The sequence below is a fragment of the Castor canadensis genome, chromosome 18, assembly GCF_047511655.1.
Source record: "Castor canadensis chromosome 18, mCasCan1.hap1v2, whole genome shotgun sequence".
In the NCBI taxonomy this organism is placed as follows: Eukaryota; Metazoa; Chordata; class Mammalia; order Rodentia; family Castoridae; genus Castor; species Castor canadensis.
Window position 1 is genome coordinate 27,346,037 of NC_133403.1, and position 12,902 is coordinate 27,358,938.

The window sequence follows — 12,902 nt, forward strand, 5'->3', positions numbered from 1 at the left end:
CACCTCACTCCTTTTAGAATAGCTATCATCAATAGCACCACCAACAACAAATGCTGTAGAGGATGAGGGGAAAAAGGAACCCTCATACACTGCTGGTGGGAATGTAAGCTAGTACAACCACTGTGGAAAACATTTTGGAGGCTCCTTAAAAACCTAAACATTAATACCACTCCTAGGGATAAACCCGAAGTAATGTGACTCAGGATACTACAAAGGCACCTGCACACCCATGTTTACTGAAGCACTATTTACAACAGCCAAGCTATGGAAACAGCCAAGATGCCCCACAACTGACGAATGGATTATAAAACTGTGGTATTTATACACAAAAAATCAGACACAAAGAAGAATGAAATTTTGTCATTTGCAAGTAAATAGATGGAACTAGAGAACATCATCTTAAGTGAAGTTGGCTAAGAAGGCCAAAAATCACATGTTTTCCCTCATGTGTGGATTATAGACCTAAAACAAATGCAGTGATATTATTGGACATGGGTCACACACTTACGGGAGACTGTGTACAGGAGGAATGGGGAAAGGGACGAAACCTAAGACTTGAATGTGGTTGATGTTCTCCCTGTTGAGGAGCAAATAAAGTAATCTTAAATTGGCAGAGGCCACTCTGGAAAGGTGACCAAGAAGTAGTGAAAAGGTCTGGTAGAAATGAATTAACGTGGGTTGCAATACACAAGTGCATGGAAGCAACACTAGGAATCTCTCTATATACCTATCTTTATCCCAAACTAGCAAAAACGCTATGTCTTTCTTATTCTCTCTTAAGTTTTCTCTTCCGTAAAATCAGAGAAGAGGGCAGAACAGGTTCTGCCTGGAATCGGGGGTGGGGGGGGGTGAGGTGGCACAAACAATGTATACACATGTAAGTAAATGTAAAAAGGAGAAAAATACATAATTAATCCAGTAAACATAATATATTTGTATTAATAAAAAAAGCTGAAAATAGAACTGTCATATGATCCAGTGATACTGCTCTGGGCATATACCCAGAAATGTGAGTCAGGATCCAACAGAAACACCTGACACCAATGTTTACTGCAGCCCTCTTCACAATAGCCAAACTGTGGAAACAACCAGGTGCCCTACAACTGATAAATGGGGTAAGAAAATATGACATACATATTTATACATACATATGTATAAGTGGAGTTTTATTCAGCCATAGAATGAAACCATATGGTCTGAAATGGGTGCAATTGGAGGACAGCAAGTTAAATGAAGTGAGGGTATATGGTTGATGGGCTTCATGTACATAGAAGAAATAGAACAAGAAAACCTCTTACAACTACTTCAGGCAGGGTGGGGAAGGGGTGTGGCGGAGAGATGGTGGGGACAACCTAAACACTGTACAATGTAAGCCTCTTGGGAATTGTCACAATGAATCCCCTTGTACAACGAATATATCCTTAAAAAATAACCCCGTACAAATATGGCGCAAATACTGTGTACACATGTATATACATGGAAAAACAATATTTGTTGAAAGTATTCTAGGAATGAGGGGTGGGGGTATGAAGAATAGTGGAGGGAGTGCATCTAAGTATATGATATTTGATATATTGTAAGAACTTTTGTAAATGCCACAATGTACCCCCCACCCAGCACAATTAAAAAATGACAAAATAAATTAACTGCACAAAGAATCAACAACCCACTGACCAAATGGCTAGTGAACTAAACAGACAATTCTTAGCAGAAGAAGTACAAATGGCCAATAGGCACATGAAGAAATGCTCAACATCCTTGCCCATAAAGGAAATACAAATCAAAACAACTTCAATCAGAATGGCTATCATCAATAACACAAATAACAAGTGCTAGTGAGGATGTAAGGGGAAGGAACATGTTACACTGTTGCTGGGAATGTAGATCAGTGCAATCCTATGGAAAGCAGTAGGGAAGTCCCTCAAAAAACTAAAACTAGAACTACCATGTGATCCAGCAATACCACCCCTGGGTAAATGCCCAAAGGAATGTGCCCCAGATACAAGAGAGGCACTTGCACACCCATGTTTATTGCAGCACTATTCACAATAGCCAACTTTGGAACTACCCCAGATGCCCCACAGCTGAAGAGTGTATTCAGTTATAAAGAAGAATGAAATTAGGTTGCTTGCAGGTAAATGGATGGAACTGGAGAACATGTTAAGGGAAGTTCAAAATATCAAATGTCGCATGTTTTCCGTCGTGTGGAAACTAGAGGGAGAGGGAGAGAGAGAGAGAGAGAGAGAGAGAGAGAGAGAGAGAGAGAGAGAGAGAGACCACAAGACTGTAATAAGTAGGTCTTTCCGGGGGGGACTAGGAAGGCAGAAGAGAGAAAGAGAATCTTGGTGAAAAATACTGAAACAATCCGTCTTTCTATGAAGATAATATTAGGTGCTGAATAAAAGGGAAGCGGGGTAATAAAGAGTAAGTAATAGAGGGGGTTAATCTGATTAAAGCTCTATATACACGTTTAAAATGCCAAGGCGAAATCCACTTGGACTATCAATACGTACTTTAAAGAATGAAGGACAGAAGGCTAAAACAGGTCCTATCCAGGGAAGCGTACCAAAGAGAGCTGGGAGGGCATAAGGAAAAGGTGAAAGAGGGTGAATACGAAGGATGCATTTTTTTTTTAAATCATGTAGGAAAACAGAATAATGAAACCTGTTGAAATTTTTCTAAAGTTCTTAGAACGATGAAGGGTGTGGATCTAATTACGATATAAGCATAAATGTAAACAAATAAACCTTTCGTAGGTCCAAAGGTACCTACAAGACGTCCAGCGAACTTAGTCCTCTTGAAGCTCAAAGTATAAGGAAGCTGGACTTGGCGTATCACTGGGGGCAGCGGAACGTTGCCCGAGACCGGACGCTGATGGAAGCGGAAAGTTGGCCGGCGGAATATTAAGCTGGGGGCCCTCGGCAAGGGCGGAACTTTGGCGCGAGCATTTAGTTACCCTGGCAACGATCTGCGTGGGGTGGAGCAGAGGAAAGCGGTGCGCGATGGGAACAGGGGCGGAGCTTACGGCGGAAGTGGCTTGTTCGGCACTCCGGTGGTGTGAAAATGCTGCGTCCTGTGTGGCTGTGGCTGTTATGGGTTGGTCTGGGCAGCCTGCTAGTGGAACCGGTGGTGGCCCCAAACCCGGAGGAGCCGCCCGAGCGGAGCCGGCCGTATGCGGTGCTGCGCGGGCAGAACCTAGGTGAGCGGCTTCAGGTTGGCGGGCCGCAGGGTGGGCCGCGTTTCTGCCGCTTCCAAGGCAGAGGCCTGGCGCGCGCCGGAAACAGCGTTGGGTAGGGGAGAGATGGGAGAGAGCCCGAGTGCATGTGGGGCCTCTCTGGGAGCCCCGAGACCCCTGTTCCGCAGAAGGGCTGGTAACCAGTATACTCTCCATATGCGCTGGTTGCACCTGCATGAACTGGAATCAGGAGACCTGGGTCTCAGACGGGATCCCTTCCTGTCAGGCTGTGTAGGCTCACTCCCTCTTCCTTTCTGAAAGGTCAGTAATAGTAATAACGGTAATTGGCAGTTCTTGAGCATTTTCTATATGCCATGTGTTGTGCTAAGCATTCTGTACACATGAATTCGTTGGACTCTCACAGTAACGAGAAAAGTACGGTTTTTCAGCCCTTTTTATAGAAAAGTAACGTGAAGCTCAGAGGTGAAGTTTATTACCCACGTTAGGAAGTACTAGAAACTGAATTTTGTGGGGCTTGAAACAACGGTGGGGAGGGTCTCTTCCACACACGCGCATACGTATGCGTATTCGTGGCTGTGAAAGGAACCCTGGAACTTCACAATGAATCATTCTCTTGTCCTGCTAAAATCCTCCTTTCTTCTGTACCTCATTAGTACATCTGTAATCTGCATAAGTGGCCACATAGTATTGCTTCTGGATTGTCTTGACTCCATCAGCTCAACCTGGTTACTACTGGCAGGGTGGATCAAATAATTTTTTTTCTGATGGAGAGGCAACTATCTTTAGCACTGTAAAATATTTAGCAGCACCTAGACTTTATCGTCTAGATGCCAATACCACCAACCCCAGTCAGGATAATCAAAATGTCTCCAGACATTGCCGATGTCCTCTGAGTCAGAGTCCCCATGGTTGAAGACCATTGCTGTAGACCAGCTCTGCTGAGAGGGTAGTCTGCGATTATATGCTATCTGCAAGGAGATGAATACAGAAATAGAGAATGTTTCAAAACTTAACAGTGTAATATTGTTGCAACATCCAAGCAAGTGAAGACCAAAGTTAGGTGTTTCTGAACTGAAATGCTTTGTAGGTAAAGAAAGCTGCTTAGTACTCATGCATAGTAGGGCTATGTAGTGGTCTGGGACAAAGTACAAATTGTCCTTTACCACAGGTGGTTGGGGAAACATGGCCCTAGGCAGTCCTCTGCAGTGGGTACTTTTACCTCCATTTTTATTGGTAAGGAAACTGACCCAGAAAGTCACAGTGACTTGTGTAAGGTAACAAGCCTATAAAATGTACATAAAAACCCACGTGGTCTGACCCCAAAACCTAAACTCTAATGACTGTGTTGTGCTACCTGTCTTGCCCATAATAAGTGTGACCTTTATGATTTATGATGTGCTCGTTGTATGTTGAGCCCTTTTTGAAGGTAATATATTTAGGTCTCAAGATCCTTTTTAAGTTGGTTTCATTTGTCCCTTTTTTTTTTTTTTTTTTTTTGGCAGTACTGGATATTGAACTCAGAGCCTTGCAAATTTGCTAGGCAGGCGCTCTACCACATGAGCCACTCTGCCAGATGCCATTTGTACCATTTTTTGAATGCAGAACACAAAGCTGGGTGATGAGAAGTGCCAGTTAGTATGGACTGAAATAGTCATTTACAGTTCTTTCAGGGACTGCCAGTCAGTCAGCAAATACTTCATTCAAAGTGCCAGAAGAGGTAGTTAGATAAAGTGTGGGAGAACTTATCAAACCCCAAATGGGACACCTAACAACACATGGTTTTAAGCTTTTCTTTTCTTTTTTTTTTTTTTTTTTTAAATTCAGATTTCTAGTCCATCCTCAGAATTTGTTTTGGAAGTTTTCATTTTTTCAGAGCTTTTACAAATGATTTAAATGGAGTAAATCCAATTGTAGTCTGAACTTTGGAAACTTGGAATTCAAGACTTGAAAATGAGGGCAAGTATTAGATATCAGGAGCTATTTTGAAATCATATAAGGCATTGATTTTATTTAGGAAAATTGCTTCTGGACTTTTGGAGTTGTGACATTTTGTGTCACCTTTTCTACTCTTCCTTCCCCTCACCAAAAAAAGGTGATCTTTCAAAACAAAGTCATTTTGTTTTGTGTAGTTCCTGGATTATATGCTACTCTGTACTTGGTCTTCCTTCTGTGTGACTTTGGAATTTGGAGTCATTCCCCACTTACTTTTCCAATTTTAAGAAATTTCACATGGAAGAAGCATGTGTGGATTTGTGTGTGTGTGTGTGTGTGTGTGTGTGTGTGTGTGTGTGTGTGAAGAGAATCCATGAAAACAGGAATGTTTACAATGTTGCTGTGTCTCGAACAAGATCTTGGTGAGCCAATCCTTCCAAAAAGTAATATCCCATTTGCCACTTGCTTATTAGTGTAGCGATGCATGAAGTTGATTTTTTTTTGGGGGGAGGGGGTTGTCTGGAGTGATTAAATTTGTGGTTTGAGAGTGAAGTCTGTTATTGCATACAGCGTAGCCAGCAGTTATTTAAATTAAGGATAAATTATGATAGGTTCACATTTTCAGTTTCCAGGATGCCTACTTACCCTGTGATTGGCAGCTCAACATTGCTTCTTCCCCCTTACAAGGTGTCACCAGAAGCACAAATCTATTATGGACTCTCTCCACTTACCACCTACTCAATACTTAGGGTTTCCAAATGACCCCAAACAGTGGTAGTTGTTTACAGTGCTCAGAGTTTTGACTTGCATTAAGTCCCAATCTGAGTTTTCTCTTTGGCTGACCTTTCAAGAATGGCAGGGGAGACCAGTGCAGGCATCAAGTGCCCAGCAAAGTAACCTCCTAGGACAGTAGTTGTTCCTATCCCCGATACCACTGTGACCAGTTCAGCAATGTACCTTTTCCAGGGATAAAATGAATAGTGTGGCAATGTAGAATCACAGAGTGATGATCTGAGAATCAGTGAGAGATGCTGACCTTAGACGAGATCGGGTGCATTCAGGGTGGTATGGCCGTAGACAGATGCTGACCTTAGAGAGGTTTATGGCATCCAGAACATATGAGGCATTTTATAAAGGCATTTTTTAACATCATAAGCCTTGGAGAGTGCAAGCCATCACTACTGCATAGTAGGGAGTAAAAGATAGTGCCTTTTTAGCTGCAGAGCATATGGTCAGAAGTGATATAAAATACTAGAAATGTGACAGTTTTATAAAAATGTTATTCTTGCTCATTGTGATAATTTTCATTTGCAGCTTTTTACCTTTGAATATCTTAAATAGCATTAAGCCTTTCTCACTCCATTCTTGTCTTATAATATTAGAACTGTGGTTTTAGGCTAAGAAATTAGCACAAATGGTATAGGCACATTTATAACAAACAGATAATAATGTGTGTGATGCTTGTTGTTTGAAGAATTAGATGTTCTGAATAAATTTGCTTGTCTTCCACTTAATAAAAACAATAGAACCTGGAGTGAAAAACAAAAAGATAATCTTTCCATATAGTAACTTGGTTAAGCCAGATGCTGTGGCTCACACTTGTAAGCCCAGCTACTTGGGAAGCGGAGATCAGGAGGATCAAGGTTCTAAGCCAGCCCAGGAAAAAAAAGTCATGAGACTCCATTGCAGCCAATAAAAGCTTGGGTGTGGTAGCACGTGCCTGTCATCCCAGCTACACAGGAAGCATAAATAGGAGGATCATGATCCAGGCCAGCATAAATATGAGACCCTATTTGAAAAGTAAAGCAAAAGGAGCTAGGGGTGTGGCTCAAGTGGTAGAGCACCTGACCAGCAACTGCAAGGCTCTTGTACTTGGAAGACTCTTGTCGGACCCCAGTACTACAAAAAAAAAAAAAAGAAGAAGAAGATTAAGTATAGATGATGGGGTCAGCGGGGTAAGTAAAGGGGTAGGTTACAAATACTCTGAAATTACTGCCTTAAAGAAAACTATGGTCAAATCTTGGTTTTTCGAAGGAACAGTGACCAGATTGGAGTAACTATCCCAGCTGGTTAGGTCCCAGCTGGAATCCAGAATGCCCCACATACTGAAAAGCACATATAAATGTACATTTGCTTCCTAAAGTTAACAGCATTTTCAGTCACTTCCTATGGTCTCTGAGATAGTCACAGAAACAATACCTCACTGCTGCTGTTGAATAAGCTTGGTAGACAGCTGGTTAAGTTAATAGTTTAAAGCCCAGGTCCTTATTGTCCCATACCATGAGACTCAACCTTGAGATCCCATTTCTCACCTGAGAACTTTGAGATTTTTACATGTGCACTTTACTCAGAAACATAATAGGTTTGGGTAGTTAATTGTTGCTTTGGACAGAAGGCCCTTGTCAGGACTCCTCTAGAGACTTTGTTCTTTATTGAATCTCTAGGTTTTTCAAACATAGTTGGGCTCCTTGCTTCTGTTCTTATCTCCCTATAATCAGATGCTTCTCCATACTGCAGCCAGAGCGATCATTTTACCCAAATAAATCAGAGCATGTCAGCCTTTGCTTACAACTCTCCAATGGCTTCTCTTTAAATTTAGGGGGAAAAATGATCAAGGCTCTGCAGAAACTGGCTCCAGCTTTCCTGTCCTGCCTCATCTTCTGCTTCTCTCCCTTCTTTCCTTCTTCCCTCCCTTTTTTTCCTTCCTTCCTCCCTCCACCTTTTCCTCCTTCCCTATTTTCTTTCCATGCTTGCCTCCTTTCTGATCATTGGACATGCTGGGCTTGCTCTGGCCTTAGGGCCTTTGCTCTTCTGATCCTCACAACTGCAGTGCTCTCCCTGCAGAGCTGTGCATGGCCATACTTTTCTTTTATTAGGCACTCAGCTTGTGTGTCTCCTCATGCTTCCTCAACCACCCTAGCTGCTGTTGCCCACCCCTCTCCCATCAGCATCACATTACCATTTTCTTCATGGCATAGCAAGCTATTTGAAAGGCTCTTTTTTTGTTTTTGTTTTTTTTTAAATTTTATTCATATGTGCATACAATGTTTGGGTCATTTCTCCCCCCTTCCCCCCATCCCCTCCCTGTCTGCCCCCCACCCCCTCCCTCTCCCCCCCCACCCCCTCACTACCAGGCAGAAACTATTCTGCCCTTATCTCTAATTTTGTTGAAGGGAGAGTATAAGCAATAATAGGAAGGACCAACGGTTTTTGCTAGTTGAGATAAGGATAGCTATACAGGGAGTAGACATGCATTGATTTCCTGTACATGCGTGTTACCTTCTAAATTAATTCTTCTTGAACTAACCTTTTCTCTAGTTCCTGGTCCCCTTCTCCTATTGGCCTCTGTCGCTTTAAAGTATCTGCTTTAGTTTCTCTGCATTGAGGGCAACAAATGCTATCTAGTTTTTTAGGTGTCTTACCTATCCTCATACCTCCCTTGTGTGCTCTCGCTTTATCATGTGATCAAAGTCCAATCCCCTTGTTGTGTTTGCCCTTGATCTAATGTCCGCGTATGAGGGAGAACATACGATTTTTGGTCTTTTGGACCAGGCTAACCTCACTCAGAATGATGTTCTCCAGTTCCATCCATTTACCTGTAAATGATAACATTTCGTTCTTCTTCATGGCTGCATAAAATTCCATTGTGTATAAATACCGCATTTTCTTAATCAATTCATCAGTAGTGGGGCATTTGGCTGTTTCCATAACTTGGCTATTGTTAACAGTGCTGCAATAAACATGGGTGTGCAAGTGCCTGTGAAATAACCTGTGTCGAATTCTTTTGGGTATATCCCCAAGAGTGGTATTGCTGGATCATAAGGTAGATCAATGTTTAGATTTTTAAGAAGCCTCCAAATTTTTTTCCAGAGTAGTTGTACTAGTTTGCATTCCCACCAGCAGTGTAAGAGTTCCTTTTTCCTCAAATCCTCGCCAACACCTGTTGTTAGTGGTGGTGGTAATGATGGCTATTCTAACAGGGGTGAGGTGGAATCTTAGTGTGGTTTTAATTTGCATGTCCTTTATTGCTAGAGATGGGGAGCATTTTTTCATGTGTTTTTTTGGCCATTTGAATTTCTTCTTTTGAGAAAGTTCTGTTTAGTTCACTTGCCCATTTCTTTATTGGTTCATTAATTTTGGGAGAATTTAAGTTTTTGAGTTCCCTATATATTCTGGTTATCAGTCCTTTGTCTGATGTGTAGCTGGCAAATATTTTCTCCCACTCTGTGGGTGGTCTCTTCAGTTTAGCAGAAGCTTTTTAGTTTTATGAGGTCCCATTTATCTATGCTACTTCTTAGTTGCTGAGCTGCTGGGGTTCCATTGAGAAAGTCCTTGCCTATACCTATTAGTTCCAAAGTATTTCCTACTCTTTCCTGTATCAACTTTACAGTTTGGGGTCTGATATTAAGATCCTTGATCCATTTTGAGTTAATATTGGTATAGGGTAATAAACATGGATCTAGTTTCAGTTTTTTGCAGACTGCTAAACCAGTTTTACCAGTTTTTGTTGAAGAGGCTGTCTTTTCTCCATCGTATATTTTTAGCGCCTTTGTCAAAGACAAGTTGGTTATAGTTGTGTGGCTTTATATCTGGGTCCTCTATTCTGTTCCACTGGTCTTCATGTCTTTTTGTGCCAGTACCATGCTGTTCTTATTGCTATTGCTTTGTAATATAGTTTGAAGTCAGGTATTGTGATACCTCCAGCGTTGTTCTAATTTTCACTGAGTATTGCCTTGGCTATTTGTGGCCTCTTGTGTTTCCATATAAATTTAATGGTAGATTTTTCAATCTCTTTAATGAATGTCATTGGGATTTTGATGGGAATTGCATTAAATGTAGACTGCTTTTGGGAGTATAGACATTTTTACTATGTTCATTCTACCAATCCATGAACATGGGAGATCTCTCCACTTTCTATAGTCTTCCTCAATCTCTTTCTTGAAAGGCTCTTACTTGTTTACATTTCGTTCTCCTGTATACATGGGGATGACCCAAATAAGGGTCTGTTCATGGCTGTTTCCCCCACACCTGGCACAGTACCTTGGCAGCAGATGGCATTTGGTAAATCATTGTTTACAAATGGATGGGTAACACAACCTAGAGATAACCTGTTTTCCCTTTGCAGTGTTGATGGGATCCATCTTCAGCATCCTGCTGGTGACTGTCATCCTTATGGCATTTTGTGTCTACAAGCCTATTCGTCGTCGGTAACAGCCAAGCAAGTTCTGCTGCAAATTTTTTGGGAACAGGATAAGTTGTGTTGCACACAGGTCAATGGAGAAGTTGGAATGCAAACTTTTTTACTTGGAAATGACCTTTGGTCTGGACAATTGGTAAATGCTAAATAATTTAGAAAAAACATTAACTAACAATGTGTTCCTAACATTAATTATTGGCTGCTGAGTCTGCTTCTCACAGTGTTTCTTTTTATGCCTGGCTATACTTGTTAAAAGTAAGACCTAAAGCTCCAAATGTAAAGGTGTGAAGGTACAGTGTTCATGAGAAAGAAAACATGGGGACCCTGTGAGCGTCCATAAGAACCACACTGGAAAGGACAAGTAATTAATGTTTGAAATAGTAAGAGGAAAACTTAGCATGTAGACATTCCCTGCTTAACATCTGTTCCATCAGAATAGGTTAAGAATCACATTTTTTATATGCAAAATTGACCTGGAGTGCCCTGGTTCCAAGCAGTATCCACTTTGAGGAACTCAGGGTATCACTCCTCACCTACATTCACTCCACACTTGGATGCCTCCACTGAAGTCAGGATCACATCAGGTGTGCCTCTTAACGTGGACATCGGCCTAGAAGGCTGAATTGGACTAGAAATGCTACTAGTTAGCTCATCAGAAAAAGAACTCCATCCTACTCCCCTAAAGGGGAGGCTTGTAGCCCATGGTCTAAAATTTGTGGTAGCCTTTCAGATTGGGAATCTAAGAGTCTCAACAGGCGTCCTTGGATTGCTCAACCAAGAAGTGCATGACCGCTGTGCAGTATGTGCCATGTGTTTACAAAATTTAACCTCAACTTTGAAAATGCTGCTGCTGTTTGCACTGCTAGCGCACTGGATTCTTCCCCTAATGAAATGATACTTTCATACCTATAAAGTGGTTTTATTATTTATTTAATGGTGCTAGATTTAATTTTCTAGTGAAAAAATTGAAATGCTTTTCTTGTGCTCCACTCAAGCACAGCACTGACTTTTTTTTTTTTTAAACTGCATTTAATGTGAAATAACTGAAGGATACTGTAACTATTTGGTGTAAGGATTTTGTTTGTAACCTTAAATATTGAGCCATTAAAATATTCACTGTTCTATACTTTTGAGCAAAATGTCGATTAAAACTAAAGCAAAACCCTATATGCTGTTTTACTCCTAGTATTTGTTTCCCAAGTGTTTAAAATACGGCATGTGTGTGTTTGAATCTAACTTTTTAAGCAAGCACTGTGAAATAGGATTTTAAAATTCATATGTAAATACTTTGTCACTAGACAGAGTATCAATTATATCAAAAAACTCTCAATCTGGACCTAGATCAGAAGGCCTAGATCTTGTTCCATCTTTAAGTATGTATTAGGCTTACCTTCTCTAGAGCCTCAGTTTTCTCATCTGTATAATTGTGATACTCAAATTGTAAAAAATCAAATTCTAAGATCCAGTGATGTGAAAAAATACAAATGGAGAAGGAATCACCAAGTCAGATTGTCTCAAAGAAATTTCCGGTTATTGACTGGAGGATGCTGAGAGACTGGCATTAAGACAGACAAGTCCCAGGGAAACACATCCATCCTCTCTCATCTGGAACAGTGTGTTTAATATGCTGCCATGATATTCATCACCATTTTTAGGATTTTAAAAGAGAACAGTAAAAACTCTCCAAGCTCTTAAACCTTGTGGCTTACTGTATCACAGAGTCTCTTGAACTTTCCATAGTTCAGTTCATCCTCCTTGATGTCAACTGTGGTCAGTAGGAGGCTGGTAGCTATGGAAATTTCCCCTTCCTGTCATTATTTAAGAGAGACTTTTCAACTTTCTCGACACTTCACATTATGTATGTTGTGACAAGCTTGTTTTGGAACAGATTTTCTGAGGGCGTTTGTTATACACTTGGTTCCTATAGTATCTTTTGAGCAGAAGTTGCTCAGTTAAGTTTTGGCTAATATTGGGCCACTTGAGGTTTAAGGAACCTAATGGAAAACTGTTTGTTGGTTAAATAATCCATTGACTTTGTACTTATTGACCTAAAAAGAGAAAGTTTTCTTCATACTGCTCTGTGGTTCAAAGTAATGATGTTTACTTTGCCCCCAAAGCAAAGCAGCTCTTCATATCTTCCCAGAAATATCAAAGTCTCATTTCTGGAACCCATATATTAGTGTTTTGTTTTAATACCAACATACTTAGGTATAGGATGAGTCTGGGAACCTTGATTATCATCTGAATGTCTTAATAACAGCCTCTCAAAAGCACTTTTGCTTCAAAGGAAAGAGGCTATTCACTCAGAGAGTTGAAATTGGCCTAGCTCCCTTCCTCCACAAGTCAGTGCACCTTCAGGAGATGACTACAAAGGTTTCTCCAGAGAAGCCCAACACTGGGTGCTTTTCTCTTCCATCTATACACATGTGTGGCATATGTAGAGTGATCAGGGCAGGAAAGCTGAGAGAAGCATGCTACCTTGTTATCTATACAACTGAAGACAACACAGGAAGCATGGATCCATTTAGTGACTAGAAAACACTGTAATGAAAGACAAAGAAGACTCAGACTCTACCA

General features: G+C 41.0%; 2 protein-coding genes across 2 annotated transcripts in view; one reads left to right on the plus strand and one right to left on the minus strand.

The window, feature by feature from the left end:
* LOC141418868 (zinc finger protein 717-like) overlaps positions 1 to 2,969 on the minus strand; it is a 67,514-nt gene extending 64,545 nt beyond the window's left edge. Inside the window, exon 1 of the mRNA XM_074061073.1 lies at positions 2,773 to 2,969. The gene's annotated coding sequence lies outside the window, so the exon portion shown is untranslated. The remainder of the gene's footprint in view (positions 1 to 2,772) is intronic.
* Positions 2,970 to 2,993: 24 nt separating this feature from the next.
* Positions 2,994 to 11,492, plus strand: C18H12orf76 (chromosome 18 C12orf76 homolog). Its single transcript, XM_074061074.1, has 2 exons — positions 2,994 to 3,199; positions 10,254 to 11,492. The coding sequence occupies exons 1-2, from the start codon at positions 3,064 to 3,066 to the stop codon at positions 10,337 to 10,339; spliced, it is 222 nt and encodes a 73-aa protein (XP_073917175.1). The 5' UTR covers positions 2,994 to 3,063; the 3' UTR covers positions 10,340 to 11,492.
* Positions 11,493 to 12,902: the final 1,410 nt, after the last annotated feature.